Source organism: Coregonus clupeaformis, chromosome 28 (genome assembly GCF_020615455.1).
Source record: "Coregonus clupeaformis isolate EN_2021a chromosome 28, ASM2061545v1, whole genome shotgun sequence".
NCBI classification, from domain to species: Eukaryota; Metazoa; Chordata; class Actinopteri; order Salmoniformes; family Salmonidae; genus Coregonus; species Coregonus clupeaformis.
The window spans coordinates 3241835-3259256 of NC_059219.1; the positions used below are offsets into that span (position 1 = coordinate 3241835).

Sequence of the window (17422 nt, forward strand, 5' to 3'; positions counted from 1 at the left end):
CTCCTCTTCTCGTCTCCTCTCATTCCTCTTCACCAATATGGAAGATCTGTTCTGTTGGGGGCAAACACCTGAAAGGTAAACATTGTTACGCTGCTTTCGTCTATTCAGACTATTGATACGCAGCCAAAAGTTCACCAAAAGGCCACCCACTATTCTGTAGATAGATAGTGTTATCAATTCAGCTTGTTGCGCATCGTAAACACATGAGCCAAAATGCTATTATGATCAATGAACACATTTATCTTTTTCTGGGCTTTTCTAGTAGCCCCAGCCTCATTATGAGGTATCATTCATTTGGACTAATTTTGCAATTAAATGCAAGGACACCTTGGAAAATGGAATATCATTTTGGGGATGTTTATGAGTTTGGCAAAGAGGTTTAGCTGGCTTACTCTGTGTGCTAAATCTCTTTCTGATGTAGCCAACTTTGTGGTGTGAAACAGAATGCTACCCTTTATAGCTTAAATGATAAATTCATCATCTTCAAAGTTTCTCGACATTGAATGAGAACAGTGTGAGTTACACAGTAAACCTACTCCTCCTTCTATTGATCCTAATGATCCACTGTATTGGCCTACAGCTCCTATCTGTCTGTACCTGGGGACACAGTTATGACACCTGATAGGAGTTACATGACAGAGAGGTAGAGAGAGTAGGAAAGAAGATAGACAGACAGAAATCAACCTATGGCAAGAGTACAGGCTGGACAGAAAGAGAGACAGACAGAATGAGGTATACAGATACAGAGGGAGAGAGAGAGAGAGAGAGAGAGAGAGAGAGAGAGAGAGAGAGAGAGAGAGAGAGAGAGAGAGAGAGAGAGAGAGAGAGAGAGAGAGAGAGAGAGAGAGAGAGAGGGAGAGGGAGAGGGAGAGAGAGAGGGAGAGGGAGAGGGAGAGAGAGAGAGAGAGAGAGAGAGAGAGAGAGAGAGAGAGAGAGAGAGAGAGAGAGAGAGAGAGAGAGAGAGAGAGAGAGAGAGAGAGAGGGAGAGGGAGAGGGAGAGAGGGGGAGCGAGGGAGAGAGAGAGAGAGAGAGAGAGAAGCAAGTCTGAATCCTAGACTAAAGACAACCAGTGCGGGACCAGGAGGTGTAACAAGGAGACAGTTGTACCCCGTCTACAGAGCTCTGATTAGCAGGCTGGGTCACCCTCTACGGAGGAGACTTCTGGAAGTCAGTGGAGGGGAACCAGATATGCCAGTGGTGCAGGATATGTCAGTGCACCATGGAGGTCCACAGAGGCAGACTCCAGAGTGTGTCCCCCCCAAGGTGTTGTCTCACTCCATTGAGCAGATCCTGAGGAGAGCGCCGTGTCTGCAGGGGGAGGAGAGGGGGAGTGGAGGAGAGGAGGAGAGAGGGAGCATGGCGGGAGAGACGTGGTCTGTGTGTGTGAAGACCAGCGCAGAGCAAGAGCCTAAAGTCAACAGATGCCCAGGTGTGTTTAGTCAGTGGTTCCAGTGGCTCAGTGTGTTGGAGCATGCTGTGGATTTGATTAACTGTATGCTGCGGTTTTGATCAAAGTATATGCTATGTGACCCTATTAGTAGCAGTGGAAAACTTTATAAACTGTATTTCAAATAAGCAAGATCAATAGATAAGGATATTATATATTCAATGGTGTAGATTGTGTTTCTTGTGCTACAGCCTTCTAAACTGTAGAGTTTAACTCAGAGGGTGGAAACAATATTGAATGAGGAACGAGTGCTTTATATTTTATTTGAAGAAGGCTTAAGTTTGTTCTGGCTAAGTGTTTCTATCCTCTCAGGTGTACTAAAGCTCAGGTACTGCAGAGCCAAGAGTCAGAGGTTGTTTTATGGTTTCGTGCTTTTTTTCTACCCTTTTGATGGTGGTGCTTTGATGTTGATTTTCAAAAACGTCTCGTTAGTGGTTCATAAACGCTCAACACTCCAACTTTTCTAAAAGCTGCTCAGGGAATTGGATTACTTCAAATTCCATTCTGGAAGAAAATGAAAAACCAACAATAAACAAAACAATTATGATCAAAAATACACTTGAGACATGGTAATGGGAATTACTGTATAGCTATGGGTTGTTCTAACCTTTTCTTAAGGACAAACAATTTTCTGCAAGTATGTTACCCCTGTACATTTAGTGCACAAATAATAACTTATTTCCTGTCACAACAGTTTCTGTAACTGTCAAGGTCTAATTGTATTTGGATAGTTACCTGTAAATAGATTTAAAGTGCCATATTAAGCTAAATGGCCAAACACATTTACAGAGTTTGCTAAATACCTGCTTTCCATTTAGAAAGCAATACATTGTGTGTGTGTGTTTTGTTTGGAGTAGTGTCGCGGAGCAGTAGTCGGCGGGTACGAACCACATTCACCTCGGCCCAACTAGAGATGCTAGAGAAGACCTTCCAGGAGAGCCAATACCCTGACATATATACCAGAGAGCTACTGGCTTCCCAAACACAGCTGTCAGAGGTACGAGTACAGGTAGGTACTGTGTGTGTGTGTGTGTGTGTGTGTGTGTGTGTGTGTGTGTGTGTGTGTGTGTGTGTGTGTGTGTGTGTGTGTGTGTGTGTGTGTGTGTGTGTGTGTGTGTGTGTGTGTTTGCGTATGTGCGTGCGCATGCATTTTTATGTGTTTGGTTGGTTTCCTGATGGTCCTCTAAAATGTCTGCTGTGTGTTGTCATCCTGACCCAGATATGGTTCCAGAACCGCCGGGCCAAGTGGAGGAAGACTGGAGCTCTGGGAAAGAGCAGAGGATTGGTCAAACTCTCAGACACCGACCAACAGCCTGAGAGGATGGTGCCGCTTCCTCCCCTGATTGGATCCCTCCAAACCAGGCCACACCCACTACGGCACAGGCTCTTCCTCTCCAAGCCATCCTACCATCCCATTGGTGTTTACCAGCACTTCCTTCCCAAGCTCCACCCAGCCCTGGTACCCTACTCTGAGCCCTACCTGCTTCCCCTGCCAGCCCAGCCCTGGTTGACCCCAATGACACACGCCATACCTGTACACACACTCAGCTGACAGACACACAAAAACCACACACCGGATGTCAAGTATGTCAAGTATGTCTGTCCCTGTAAATATGTATTTTCTGTACATAGAACAATTCTACTCATACAGAAATCTGCTATTTTGATTAATTTCATACAAAGTATCATAAATAAAGGTCTTCAGTCTGAGCATGATTAGCTGAATCAGGTGTTTTTGTAGGGCTGGAATGAAACACCCAGTATCTCTCCAGGACCAGAGCTGGAGAGTTGGAGACCCATGTCCCAGACTGACCCTGGGTTCTCTGGGATTCTGAGAAACACTCTGACTCAGAGTGTTACGTCACTTCCAGAGAGGAGGGCAGGTGGTGTTTGTAGAGTCAACCATGTAGTTCCTTGAATCTGAGAAGTCCTCTCCAAGACTAAAGTCATTTATGTGATATGATTAATAGGACAATGTTCTAGAGTCTTTAAACAATGAACATTTATGGGTGACGATTGCCAAGGAAACCATTATACACTGCTAAAAAAAATAAAGGGAACACTTAAACAACACAATGTAACTCCAAGTCAATCACACTTCTGTGAAATCAAACTGTCCACTTAGGAAGCAACACTGATTGACAATACATTTCACATGCTGTTGTGCAAATGGAATAGACAACAGGTGGAAATTATAGGCAATTAGCAAGACACCCCCAATAAAGGACTGGTTTTGCAGGTGGTGACCACAGACCACTTCTCAGTTCCTATGCTTCCTGGCTGATGTTTTGGTCACTTTTGAATGCTGGCGGTGCTTTCACTCTAGTGGTAGCATGAGACGGAGTCTACAACCCACACAAGTGGCTCAGGTAGTGCAGCTCATCCAGGATGGCACATCAATGCGAGCTGTGGCAAGAAGGTTTGCTGTGTCTGTCAGCGTAGTGTCCAGAGCATGGAGGCACTACCAGGAGACAGGCCAGTACATCAGGAGACGTGGAGGAGGCCGTAGGAGGGCAACAACCCAGCAGCAGGACCGCTACCTCCGCCTTTGTGCAGAAACAGACTCCATGAGGGTGGTATGAGGGCCCGACGTCCACAGGTGGGGGTTGTGCTTACAGCCCAACACCGTGCAGGACGTTTGGCATTTGCCAGAGAACACCAAGATTGGCAAATTTGCCACTGGCGCCCTGTGCTCTTCACAGATGAAAGCAGGTTCACACTGAGCACATGTGACAGACGTGACAGAGTCTGGAGACGCCGTGGAGAACGTTCTGCTGCCTGCAACATCCTCCAGCATGACCGGTTTGGCGGTGGGTCAGTCATGGTGTGGGTGGCATTTCTTTGGGGGGCCGCACAGCCCTCCATGTGCTCGCCAGAGGTAGCCTGACTGCCATTAGGTACCGAGATGAGATCCTCAGACCCCTTGTGAGACCATATGCTGGTGCGGTTGGCCCTGGGATCCTCCTAATGCAAGACAATGCTAGACCTCATGTGGCTGGAGTGTGTCAGCAGTTCCTGCAAGAGGAAGGCATTGATGCTATGGACTGGCCCGCCCGTTCCCCAGACCTGAATCCAATTGAGCACATCTGGGACATCATGTCTCGCTCCATCCACCAACGCCACGTTGCACCACAGACTGTCCAGGAGTTGGCGGATGCTTTAGTCCAGGTCTGGGAGGAGATCCCTCAGGAGACCATCCGCCACCTCATCAGGAGCATGCCCAGGCGTTGTAGGGAGGTCATACAGGCACGTGGAGGCCACACACACTACTGAGCCTCATTTTGACTTGTTTTAAGGACATTACATCAAAGTTGGATCAGCCTGTAGTGTGGTTTTCCACTTTAATTTTGAGGGTGACTCCAAATCCAGACCTCCATGAGTTGATAAATTTGATTTCCATTGATAATTTTTGTGTGATTTTGTTGTCAGCACATTCAACTATGTAAAGAAAAAAGTATTTAATAAGATTATTTCATTCATTCAGATCTAGGATGTGTTATTTTAGTGTTCCCTTTATTTTTTTGAGCAGTGCATATTCTCATGATGTATTTCTAGTAGAAACTCAATAAATTACATGTAGCCTACACATATAGTGCCAGGGTTTGAGAGAACAAAGGAGAGAGAAAGAAAGAGAGGGGGGAGAGAGAGAGAGAGAGAGAGAGAGAGAGAGAGAGAGAGAGAGAGAGAGAGAGAGAGAGAGAGAGAGAGAGAGAGAGAGAGAGAGAGAGAGAGAGAGAGAGAGAGCGAGAGAGAGAGAGGGAGAGGGAGAGGGAGAGAGAGGGTTATTTCAGACAATATGGGGCCTATAAACGGGACATTGCGTTGAGATTTCAGATTATTACTCAATTGTTTTATTGCACTCTAAATAATATGGTACTACCTTATCTTAATTCACCTGGGGTGAATCTGAGGGCAGGGCAGGTTTACAGTCATCATCTGAGACAGACGCACACACACACACACACACACACACAACCAGGTGTAGAGTCATATTTATTTTATTGTAAGATGGTTCAATGTTTCAGTGTTGCAGACAGAAATATAGTAGATCAGTATATCTCAATAGATCTCTTCAATTAGATCTCTGAGCATTATGTTTTTAACTGCAAATTTCTGGATATGTCATTCCAACTGAACACATGATCATCTAAATGTTTCTCAACTCCAGTCCTAGGGAAACAACTGGTCAATGGCTTGATGATTAGTTGATTCATTGAATCAGGTGTGTCAGAGTCAATGAATGGGCTGGAGTAAACACTGTGGGACCTCAGGACTGGTGTTGAGAAACCCCGATTTAAATCAATTATTTCAGTGAGGTGGTTTTCTCCATCCTTCACCTGACCATGTTAGTGTAGCTGTAGCCTATTTAAGACGGTGCTCTTGCCTTGACTCAACAACACTTCTTCCATCTGCTGAACTTTTGACTCCTGCCTCTTATCTGCCTTTACAGGCGCTTAGCATTTCGGTGAACCCTGTGTTATAACAGTCTTATCAGACGAGCTCAAATGTGTCCCTGTCCCCTGGCTAACGTTAGAACAAACACACACCACTTTGGCCAAAGGCTGGCAGATTTTTGTGGGTGTTATAGAATTTTCCCAGAATCTGTTTGGTGTGTTTTTCCGAAATGCCTGAAGTGCTGAGCTTTAACCAATGTCCAAAGATCAAAGTCATGCATTCCAAATGGAGGAACATTTCATTTTTATTTCACACTTCTGTATAACTGGTTTATTATGGTGTGACCAGTGAGTGGTACACTGTGTATATTTATATTAATGTATTGATTTATTTTTAAATAAGATGTGCTTGTTGCTAAATCACTTCATTTTCAAATGTATATTAGGAAACAATAAAAGTAGCTAATTGACAGAAGTAGGCTACTTAAAGCTTATCAACATTACAAAGATGGATAATTCAAACTCATATTTGAAAATAAATTGGACTTTATATATTTTGATGAGCTTGGCATGTATGTCCTCTTGTGGTTCAATAAGGGTATCACGGCTGTGACACCTAATTGCTGTTCCTGGTTTGAACAGGTGATGGTGATGTAGGACTTAGAATAGGTTAAAGTAGAGATGCTATCTCCACTTTTGCATCCTATCCTGACTCGAACATGAAATTGTTTCCTGTCAGCTTTCTCACTATGATTTGTATTAGTGGCCTATCTGGAGCAACTTATAAATAAACATCATAGGGGCATTGCAGTTGACACGTCAGGATCTAGCCTAAAATACACCGGGGGTTCCTATAGGGACCATATATAGGGATTATATTGGGATCAGGGGTCCTTGGGTGAAAAGTATTGGGAACCCCTGGTGTAGGGGAATGGTATAACACAAATGATTAGGCCTATAGCTTTCTTGCCACCTTAGTTTATTAATAATCCGTGATCACCAAGGGTGAAAATAAGGGTGTAAAAGCAACAGATGTCATCATCAACATAAACATGGTCCTCCTTGTCTGTGGACCAACCCAGCGTGACGGGCAGTATCCATACTGTACAGCAGAGGGAGAGATGAGCTGGTGAATGTTCGACGTCACAGCCACAGGCAGCAGAAGGATGGGCGAGAGTTGTGTGTACCTTGCCGCTGCTTCATGGCAATAGAGAGAGATGGCGTCCGCATCCCGATGAATAAGCAAAAAAAGAAGAGGAAAAAGGATGATGCTGGACCCTACGCTTAGAGGGGAAACCGTTTAATTCAACACATCAGCTATGGAGGAATTCATCTCTCATTCACAATCATTTCACTCCGGGGATGTTAACGCCCTTTTCATGCGTTTTTAAACTCCTCGGCTGATTCCTTCCAACCGAGGAGGTGTGGGATTGTTGTCCGGTAGTCTACATCTGTTTTCTTCCTCCGCTTCTCTGGTCATCCGACGCAGGGGCGAGGAGAAGAGGAGAGGAGAGAAGGGGAAGAGAGGGAGGGCGATGGCTGCTGGAGGAGGATGCGGGGAGACGGTGGAGCAGTGCCGGGCGGAGGTGGAGCGTTTGACCCGTGAGCTGGCGGAGGCGAACCGGGAGAAGATTCGGGCTGCGGAGTGCGGTCTGGTGGTTCTGGAGGAGAACCAGACCCTGAAGCAGCAATATTCGGATCTAGAGGCCGAGCAAGAGGCGCTCCGACAGGAGCTGGAGCAGCTACAAGAGGTATCAACCACTTAAAACACACTATTAAATAACACCCAAAGTTAACCATAAACATTGGCCCATGTGATATAAGTTAAGTGCTTGCTGGAAATGTATTCGTAAACATGCATTTATTAGTTAGCCTCCAAATCCAACTTCCTTCAGCCCCCAGGCGGGTGGGCTACATCCCCTCCAAGGGATGGGTGTTGTCAGCGAGATTTGGGCAGGCCCCCCCACCCGCCTCATCCCCAGAAGTTGGCACCAGTCAGACACCCCACAGCGGGTCTGAGTCTGTCAGAGATACACAGGCCTCAGCAGAGAACTGGGAGGGGACGGCGAGGGCTTTGTTGTCCGAGCAGGGAGTAGCGTAGTAACTTGATGCTATGCGCAAGTCTGACGCGCAGGTATGGGCTTTCCAAGGTGTGCTACTGATGCGCATTTTGGTGCAATGGAATATCATATGTTTGCTGTGGTAGGCTACTTTGCGTGTGTGGATGGGTGTAAACTATGGTTGTTAATTATGTGTCAAATTAGCTTTTGCATGCCTCTTTAAACATATTTTTAAAGAGCTACTGAATTCTGCAATACACTTTAACACCTATGGGGGGAAGTGTTATACATCTATTCAAAAAGTAGGTCTGTGGAACATTGTGTAAGCTATACAGTACTTAGGGAATGGTGTTTTATAGTGGTACTATCTGGCTGGCAGACTTACTAAGTGCTAATTGGCACAGACACATTTGGGTTAGTCATGTCCTGCTCTAAGAGTCACACCTCTCTAAAACAGTGCTCTCTCCTCTCCTCACTCTTCCTCTCCTCTTCCTCTGTCTCTCTCACTCCTCTCCCTGTCCTCTGTTCTTCTCTTTTCTCCTCTCTCGTTCTCCCTCCTCTCCATATCCTTTGTTCTCTGTTCAGAATTGGTGTCTGTCTATCTTCTTCCCCGCATCTTTCTCTCTGATTGTTCCCAGTGAACATGTGTAAATCAGTCAGTATTTGCAAATTCACTAGTTTGATATTAAAACAAAACAACATTATAAAGCAAATCAAGGGCATCATCAAGCCTGATGGAACTTGATTTAACCATAATGCTATATTACTGGTCTAATCAAAGCAAGCCTTTTCACCGTTACACTACATATAATCATAATACATATTTCTCCATCAGACCTGGGTTCAAATACATTTGTATATGAGTATCTGGCATAAAAATATAAAACAGTCTGTGTATTTGAGTATTTTCAAATACACAGTACAAAACAAGTACTTTTATTTGAGTATTTCAATAGGTGTTTGGATAAACTAAATAGATGACCAAATACTTATTTCAAATACTATTTTCAAATTCCTGGGTAAACACATTGTATTTGAGGGGAGTGTATTTGAGTCAGTGTATTTGAATTTTTCAAATACTTTCCAAGTTTCCAAATACATTCAAATTACTTGTCTTTTCAAATATATTTTTTGAATACTTACTTCGAATGTATGTAAAAGTAATTGAGATATTTGAAATAGTATTGGAACCCAAGTCTGTTCTCCACTACCATGGTTGATCATTTATTCCTGTTCATTTCAATAATCAATTCTTGCTAATTAGCTACACTGTGCCAAGGTGTAATTAATCAATAAAACAACTCTGTCGATCTGCAACAAACAGTGTTTTCTTTGCCGTATGGAACCCTATGGCAGTATTAATTCACTAGTTTGTTAGCTATAATACAGACGGTTGTGTCTGTAGGCAGCTGATGATGCATTTACAGTAACTGAAGGTCAGTATGTGTGTGTGAGAGAGGACCTGGCATACATTCTGAAGCGTTATTAGATTGGTTTGGACATGGAGTAGGCAGCCAATAATGACGGCATGCCTGTGACTTGTCCTGTCTGCTCTGTATATGTCTTATGCATGGCAACAATAACGCCACACAATGAGACCATTTTAAGACATCTCAGTTTAAACCATGTGTATATAGATGTCAATCAGCTCAGCATTTGCTGTAGGACCCCCATCTTCCACTCTCTCTATCTCCCCCTCTCTTTCTCCCCCTGCCTCTCTGTTTTCTGTGCTACTGTAAAGGACATCACACTGCTTGTTGAAAAGCTATCTGTTCACTGGCGCAAGTGGGGACACTTGAGGCTGAGGAGTAAGTTTCACAAATCCTCATTTGCTACACTACCCCCAGTTCTCTCTCTATCTCTCTCTGTCCCCCTTCTCCTCTTCTCCACCCTCTAACCCTCTCCTCTCCTGCTCTCTCCCCATTGGTCATGGCCACTGATCCTTAGAGAAAGTCTTCATCTGGTCTAGGTTTCCATCAGAGTCAGCTCAATACCTAATTTAATCTCAATTAACTCCTATCGATCACTATGTTTCTCAGGCATACTGCTTCTGCTGCTACTGGGGAAAGGGCTACACTGATCGCAGATTGATCTATCTAGATTGGACTATTTGTTGACAGTTATCTAACATCACTGCAATAAGAGGTTTTCTTTACCACTTTGAGAAAAGGTAGATTTCCTACTTTTGCTAGTCATGTAGGTATTAGTCTTCCACACAGTGATCTGGTCCAGTTGGTGTAGCAGGGAAATGATCATCGTAGCTAAAAGTGCCTCATCATCTTCCCTGAGACCTGAAGTAACTGAATTATCTGTCACTTAAACTGAAGCTGAGCTTTGATTGATTGTTTTATTGGGACTGACAGTTGGCGTTGGGGTGCAGAGTGCAGAGTGATACTTGGGACATATGGCAGTATGCAGGGTTGGTACCTGCTAAATTGGCAGTATCAAACATCCACTTCTTTATTGTTTTTCATGATGTGTTGTGAGCTGGACTACTCTGTTCCACATTGCTCATTTAGACCAGGTTCAGTTCAGAAGGAAAGCTACTTTAGCACGGACATGCATACTGGAAACAGTCAACCATGAGCACCGAGTTCCCTCTGTGAGCTTTACTGGATGAAAGGCAACAGAGAGACTCTGTCCTAAATGATTAATTATGGCATGCTTTGCTTTCATCATGATAGTGTGTGGTAGACTGTCATTTTTATTTAATGGGCATGTACATGCCTGATTGTTAATTATCAACTCAAGTACCTAACAAGATCTCCTCAGTGTACAGGCAGCAGGAGTCAGCATTTCTAAGCACTATTGGGTCTGCAAACCTTTCATCACTAATTGCTATCAGCAGGTTTGATGAAAGGATGCTCATGAAAAAGCAAAGGGAAAAGTTGAGTGCAAAACTTTTGGTCGTGGGGGTGGTACAGAATGAGTCATAGATTGATTAGTTAATCAATGGAATGGCAGTTTCTAATTACAAAAGGTTCAATTGATAAATGACCATATATACACTGCTCAAAAGAATAAAGGGAACACTAAAATAACACATCCTAGATCTGAATGAAATAATCTTATTAAATACTTTTTTCTTTACATAGTTGAATGTGCTGACAACAAAATCACACAAAAAGTATCAATGGAAATCAAATGTATCAACCCATGGAGGTCTGGATTTGGAGTCACCCTCAAAATTAAAGTGGAAAACCACACTACAGGCTGATCCAACTTTGATGTAATGTCCTTAAAACAAGTCAAAATGAGGCTCAGTAGTGTGTGTGGCCTCCACGTGCCTGTATGACCTCCCTACAACGCCTGGGCATGCTCCTGATGAGGTGGCGGATGGTCTCCTGAGGGATCTCCTCCCAGACCTGGACTAAAGCATCCGCCAACTCCTGGACAGTCTGTGGTGCAACGTGGCGTTGGTGGATGGAGCGAGACATGATGTCCCAGATGTGCTCAATTGGATTCAGGTCTGGGGAACGGGCGGGCCAGTCCATAGCATCAATGCCTTCCTCTTGCAGGAACTGCTGACACACTCCAGCCACATGAGGTCTAGCATTGTCTTGCATTAGGAGGAACCCAGGGCCAACCGCACCAGCATATGGTCTCACAAGGGGTCTGAGGATCTCATCTCGGTACCTAATGGCAGTCGGGCTACCTCTGGCGAGCACATGGAGGGCGGTGCGGCCCCCCCAAAGAAATGCCACCCCACACCATGACTGACCCACCGCCAAACCGGTCATGCTGGAGGATGTTGCAGGCAGCAGAACGTTCTCCACGGCGTCTCCAGACTCTGTCACGTCTGTCACATGTGCTCAGTGTGAACCTGCTTTCATCTGTGAAGAGCACAGGGCGCCAGTGGCGAATTTGCCAATCTTGGTGTTCTCTGGCAAATGCCAAACGTCCTGCACGGTGTTGGGCTGTAAGCACAACCCCCACCTGTGGACGTCGGGCCCTCATACCACCCTCATGGAGTCTGTTTCTGACCGTTTGAGCAGACACATGCACATTTGTGGCCTGCTGGAGGTCATTTTGCAGGGCTCTGGCAGTGCTCCTCCTGCTCCTCCTTGCACAAAGGCGGAGGTAGCGGTCCTGCTGCTGGGTTGTTGCCCTCCCTACGGCCTCCTCCACGTCTCCTGATGTACTGGCCTGTCTCCCTGGTAGCGCCTCCATGCTCTGGACACTACGCTGACAGACACAGCAAACCTTCTTGCCACAGCTCGCATTGATGTGCCATCCTGGATGAGCTGCACTACCTGAGCCACTTGTGTGGGTTGTAGACTCCGTCTCATGCTACCACTAGAGTGAAAACACCGCCAGCATTCAAAAGTGACCAAAACATCAGCCAGGAAGCATAGGAACTGAGAAGTAGTCTGTGGTCACCACCTGCAGAACCACTCATTTATTGGGGGTGTCTTGCTAATTGCCTATCATTTCCACCTGTTGTCTATTCCATTTGCACAACAGCATGTGAAATGTATTGTCAATCAGTGTTGCTTCCTAAGTGGACAGTTTGATTTCACAGAAGTGTGATTGACTTGGAGTTACATTGTGTTGTTTAAGTGTTCCCTTTATTTTTTTGAGCAGTGTAATAGCCAGTGTACTAAAACATTGTCTCACTCTTTGGTGCTCTCAGAGAGCTGTATGACATGGATTCTAATCATTATATGCATATTGATAACAGTGTGTTATTGTCTTCATGTGAAGCATCTTGTTCGAGGCAAGCAACACTGAAGCATGCATGAGAGCACCAGCTGTTCCGGATGACTATGTGATCACGCTCTCCGTAGCCGATGTGAGTAAGACTTTTAAGCAGGTCAACATTCACAAGGCCGCAGGGCCAGACGGATTACCAGGACGTGTACACCGAGCATGTGCTGACCAACTGGCAAGTGTCTTCACTGACATTTTCAACATGTCCCTGACTGAGTCTGTAATACCAACATGTTTCAAGCAGACCACCATAGTCCCCGTGCCCAAGGACACTAAGATAACCTGCCTAAATGACTACTGACCCGTAGCACTGACGTCTGTAGCCATCAAGTGCTTTGAAAGGCTGGTCATGGCTCACATCAACACCATTATCCCAGAAACCCTAGACCCACTACAATTTGCATACCGCTCCAACAGATCCACAGATGATGAAATCTCTATTGCACTCCACACTGCCCTTTCCCACCTGGACAAGAGGAACACCTACGTGAGAATGCTATTCATTGACTACAGCTCAGCATTCAACACCATAGTGCCCTCAAAGCTCATCCCTAAGCTAAGGATCCTGGGAATAAACACCTCCCTCTGCAACTGGATCCTGGACTTCCTGACGGGCCGCCCCCAGGTGGTAAGGGTAGGTAACAACACATCTGCCACACTGATCCTCAACACGGGGGCCCCTCAGGGGTGCGTGCTCAGTCCCCTCCTGTACTCCCTGTTCACCCATGACTGCATGGCCAGGCACGACTCCAACACCATCATTAAGTTTGCCGACGACACAACAGTGGTAGGCCTGATCACCGACAACGATGAGACAGCCTATAGGGAGGAGGTCAGAGACCTGGCCGTGTGGTGCCAGGATAACAACCTCTCCCTCAACGTGACCAAGACAAAGGAGATGATTGTGGACTACAGGAAAAAAAAGAGGACTGAGCACGCCCCCCATTCTCATCGACGGGGCTGTAGTGGAACAGGTTGAGAGCTTCAAGTTCCTTGGTGTCCACATCACCAACGAACTATCATGGTCCAAACACACCAAGACAGTCGTGAAGAGGGCACGACAAAGCCTATTCCCCCTCAGGAGACTGAAAAGATTTGGCATGGGTCCTCAGATCCTCAAAAAAATTATACAGCTGCACCATCGAGAGCATCCTGACTGGTTGCATCACCGCCTGGTATGGCAACTGCTTGGCCTCCGACCGCAAGGCACTACAGAGGGTAGTGCGTACGGCCCAGTACATCACTGGGGCCAAGCTTCCTGCCATCCAGGACCTCTATACCAGGCGGTGTCAGAGGAAGGCCCTCAAAATTGTCAAAGACTCCAGCCACCCTAGTCATAGACTGTTCTCTCTGCTACCGCACGGTAGCGGTACCGGAGTGCCAAGTCTAGGTCCAAAAGACTTCTCAACAGCTTCTACCCCCAAGCCATAAGACTCCTGAACAGCTAATCATGGCTACCCGGACTATTTGCACTGCCCCCCCACCCCATCTTTTTACGCTGCTGCTACTCTGTTAATTATTTATGCATAGTCACTTTAACTCTACCCACATGTACATATTACTTCAACTACCTCAACTAGCCGGTGCCCCCGCACATTGACTCTGCACCGGTACCCCCCTGTATATATAGCCTCCCTACTGTTATTTTATTTTACTTCTGCTCTTTTTTCTCAACAATTTTTTTGTTGTTGTTTTATTTTACTTTTTTATTAAAAATAAATGCACTGTTGGTTAAGGGCTGTAAGTAAGCATTTCACTGTAATGTCTGCACCTGTTGTATTCGGCGCATGTGGCCAATAAAATTTGATTTGATTTGATTTTGAATCACTGTAATCCTATAGGTCTACTGGCTGTGTCTGTGGGCCGGACATACACCAGGAAGCTAAAACTTGAATTTAAAACTCTTGAGTTCCAAGACCCGACAGGGTTGGATCATATTCTGTTTTTCAGAAATTTTCTCTTCATCTCTCTCTCAAACCAATTTGTGATGTGTAATTTCCTTGTTCAATAGAATGTTCAGGTGCCAAGTGGTTATGCTAGATATTTCCCTGAGCCAAATTGAAGCCTGAACTTAAACCACCATTTTCTAATTCAGACATTAGCCTAAAATGACAGTCTGTCTTCTGCTCTACGTCTTAAATCATTTTGTTGTTTCTAAAACATGAGGTAATTGAGTCCTTCAGAAGGACTTGTATAATCGAATAGCCATTGGTTAACAGCGGGATATGACTCAGAAGGACCAGCCTTGGCAATAAAGAGCTACTGACAGCTCAATGCTAATCAGCTTGCTCCACAGTCGCCCATTAGATTGATTTAGAAGGGAAGTATATTTAGGCTCCATTCATGTTATTTATTTGGTTTTGGAACTTAACGTACACTCACTCCATCTAGGAATTGGTGCATTAATTTGTTCATTGGAAGTGGTTTTCAAAGAGTAGGCTGTAGTACTATGTAGTACAGTGAGCTCCAAAAGTATTGGGACAGTGATTTTTTGTTGTTGTTTTGGATCTGTACTCCAGCACTTTGAAATGATACAATTACTATGATAAAGTGCAGACTGTCATCTTTAATTTGAGTGTATTTTGTGTTTCAGATTATTTTGTGTTCAATAGAACTGAATGGTAAATTATGTATTGTGTAATTTTGTAGTCGCTTTTATTATTTTTAAAAATGTAGTATGTTTCTAAACACTTCTACATTAATGTGGATGCTACCATGATTACAGATAGTCCTGAATTAATCGTGAATAATGATGAGTGAGTAAGTAACAGACGCACAAATATCATACCCCCAAGACATGCTAACCTCTCACCATTACAATAACAGGGGAGGTTACCAATTTTTGTGGGGTATGCCTGTGTAACTTTCTCACTCATCATTATTTACGATTCATTCAGGACTATCCATAATCATGGTAACATCCACATGAATGTAGCAGTGTTTAGAAACATATTCAAAAATAAAAGTGACTCCAAAATGACACAATACATTATTTACCATTAATTTCTATTGGACACAAAATAATCTGAAACACAACCAAAACAAACAGCAAATGCATCCAACAAATTTGTAGAGTCAGAAGCTTGATGTATTCATTGTGTGCTAGAAATATGGTAACAAATACTTACATTTTTACTACTTTAATACACATTTAAGGGAATTTGTCCCAATACCTGACAATCTTCACTTGTATCATTTCAAATCCAAGGTGCTGGAGTACAGAGCTCACAGGACAGTATATGTATTGTGCTGTATGTTTATAGAGCTCCTTCATTTAGCAAACACAATCTCAAATGGAGAGAGAGCGAGAAATACGGAGAGAGTATAAGGCGAGGGAGGGAGGGAGGGAGGGAGGGAGAGAGAGAAGTGTTTAGGGAATATCAGTAACTCTTAAGAGTGCTTTCAGTCAGTGTTTTCCATTTCCTGTGTAAAGTGCACCACTGTCTGGGAGGAGCTGGGTGGAGTAATAACAGGCTATATACAATTGACAGGTCAATCTACACCTCTCTGCTATACATTCCTCTATCTAAGCCTGTAAAGCCTCCCTCACTCTATAGCTATACATTACACACACATTACATCATGCTACATTCACACACCTGTATCTAAATCTGCCCCATATTCCTCTCTGCTATACATTTAAGTGATAATGCCCGAGAAGCCAGTGTTTGAAGGATATATTGGCAGGTGTTGTTAGGCCCGAGACGGCTTCGAGGGCATTATCACTTTTATACAACGGGTTAGCAACATATTCAAATAATGATTGACATATTTTCATTAAAAACGTTAATTTTATGAATTTATTCATACTATTTCATCCTTCCACAAGATATAGCCCCGACACAAATCTAGGGTTGCTACCCAAGCCGGCTGGTCGTTCGTTCTATCGGTTCGGTTCCCAGAGACGCGACCCAGTCGTTCAGTCTTTTTGTTCTGTATCTATCATACTGGCTGGCAATGTTCTTATCTTTTGCTTGCTAGCTAGCCAACTACGGACCCTTGTGAAGGGGGTTTAAAATGGGGAATGGTTTTATGGTCACGCGTTGGAAGCAATGGCTGTAAAAGGGGAAGTAGGGAGAAGGGTTTTGCGGTTGATTGTAAAAATGATGAAAAATCCAGAGCGTGCATTAGCACTGCTGTTAGGCTAAAAGCAGAAGCGCCCGACCCATCCCTCAACTCCAATGATGTCATACACAAACAACCAATGGGATGCATCCTTCTCTAGCTTGACAGAGTACACAGTATATAATCAAGTTGCCCCTAAATGCTGATCCCAGGTCAGTTTTGTGTTTTAAGGCCCCATGGTTAATTTTAGAATGTGAGGGAAGGTAAGCTGATCCTAGATCGGTGTCCGAGGGCCACTGCTACCTAGACCTTACCTTGACAGGAAGCAAATGGATCCATGTCTGCATGTCCATACTAAGGCATTAGTGTGAGTTATGGTATAGCTACTGACGGTCTATCATTGACTCTCAGAGCAAGGAGAATGGCTTAGGTCTATTAGGAAAGAACATTAGCCACACTTGGGTGCCCAAATGCATTATGTCTTTACCACTGTGGGGTATAGTGTAGTTAGCTGGGAATCTATCACTCATCTGGTCATGCTGCTGTTGTGCAAAATGATCTAAAATACTGAATTGCAAAGGGAACTTCTTCTGCACACTTACTGTGGTGTGTCAGTGAATATTTTCAGTTTATTGTGGATTCACTGTGGGGAAAAAAAAGAAGAGAGGCCTACTTTGACTGAATGGCTAAACTCTCACAGACCTTTCAAACCCCAGAGTGGATGAAATCCCTTAACAGTAGGCTAA

At 44.5% G+C, this 17422-nt stretch overlaps 2 protein-coding genes across 5 annotated transcripts in view; both read left to right on the forward strand.

Moving 5' to 3' along the window:
- Window positions 1-1078: 1078 nt before the first annotated feature.
- On the forward strand, window positions 1079-3473 carry LOC121542513 (intestine-specific homeobox-like). 2 transcript variants are annotated; one of them, XM_041851907.1, is made up of 3 exons: window positions 1079-1429; window positions 2305-2456; window positions 2667-3473. In XM_041851907.1, exons 1-3 carry the CDS (start codon window positions 1189-1191, stop codon window positions 2997-2999), a joined length of 726 nt encoding a protein of 241 aa, XP_041707841.1. In that variant the 5' UTR covers window positions 1079-1188; the 3' UTR covers window positions 3000-3473. The 2 variants fall into 2 exon arrangements, with proteins under 2 accessions (XP_041707841.1, XP_041707842.1); XM_041851908.1 differs by having other exon boundaries at window positions 2305-2444.
- Window positions 3474-6906: 3433 nt separating this feature from the next.
- The window catches only part of LOC121543643 (protein bicaudal D homolog 1-like), a 36923-nt gene continuing 26407 nt past the window's right edge, over window positions 6907-17422 (forward strand). For 2 of the 3 annotated variants that reach the window (XM_041853668.2, XM_041853669.2), the window contains exon 1: window positions 6910-7592. In XM_041853668.2, coding sequence (XP_041709602.1) covers window positions 7377-7592 — 216 coding nt within the window. In that variant the 5' untranslated portion in view covers window positions 6910-7376. Of the gene's footprint in view, window positions 7593-17422 lie in introns of all 3 variants that reach the window. The other variant, XM_045208479.1, reaches the window with a different exon arrangement.

Excerpts from the sequence above, each read along its gene's own strand:
- LOC121542513 (XM_041851907.1), top strand. The coding sequence starts at position 1,189 with ATGCCAGTGGTGCAGGATATGTCAGTGCACCATGGAGGTCCACAGAGG. Across the intron at positions 1,430-2,304 it reads TAAAGTCAACAGATGCCCAG|TGTCGCGGAGCAGTAGTCGG; the intron begins GTGTGTTTAGTC and ends TGTTTGGAGTAG. Across the intron at positions 2,457-2,666 it reads TGTCAGAGGTACGAGTACAG|ATATGGTTCCAGAACCGCCG; the intron begins GTAGGTACTGTG and ends ATCCTGACCCAG.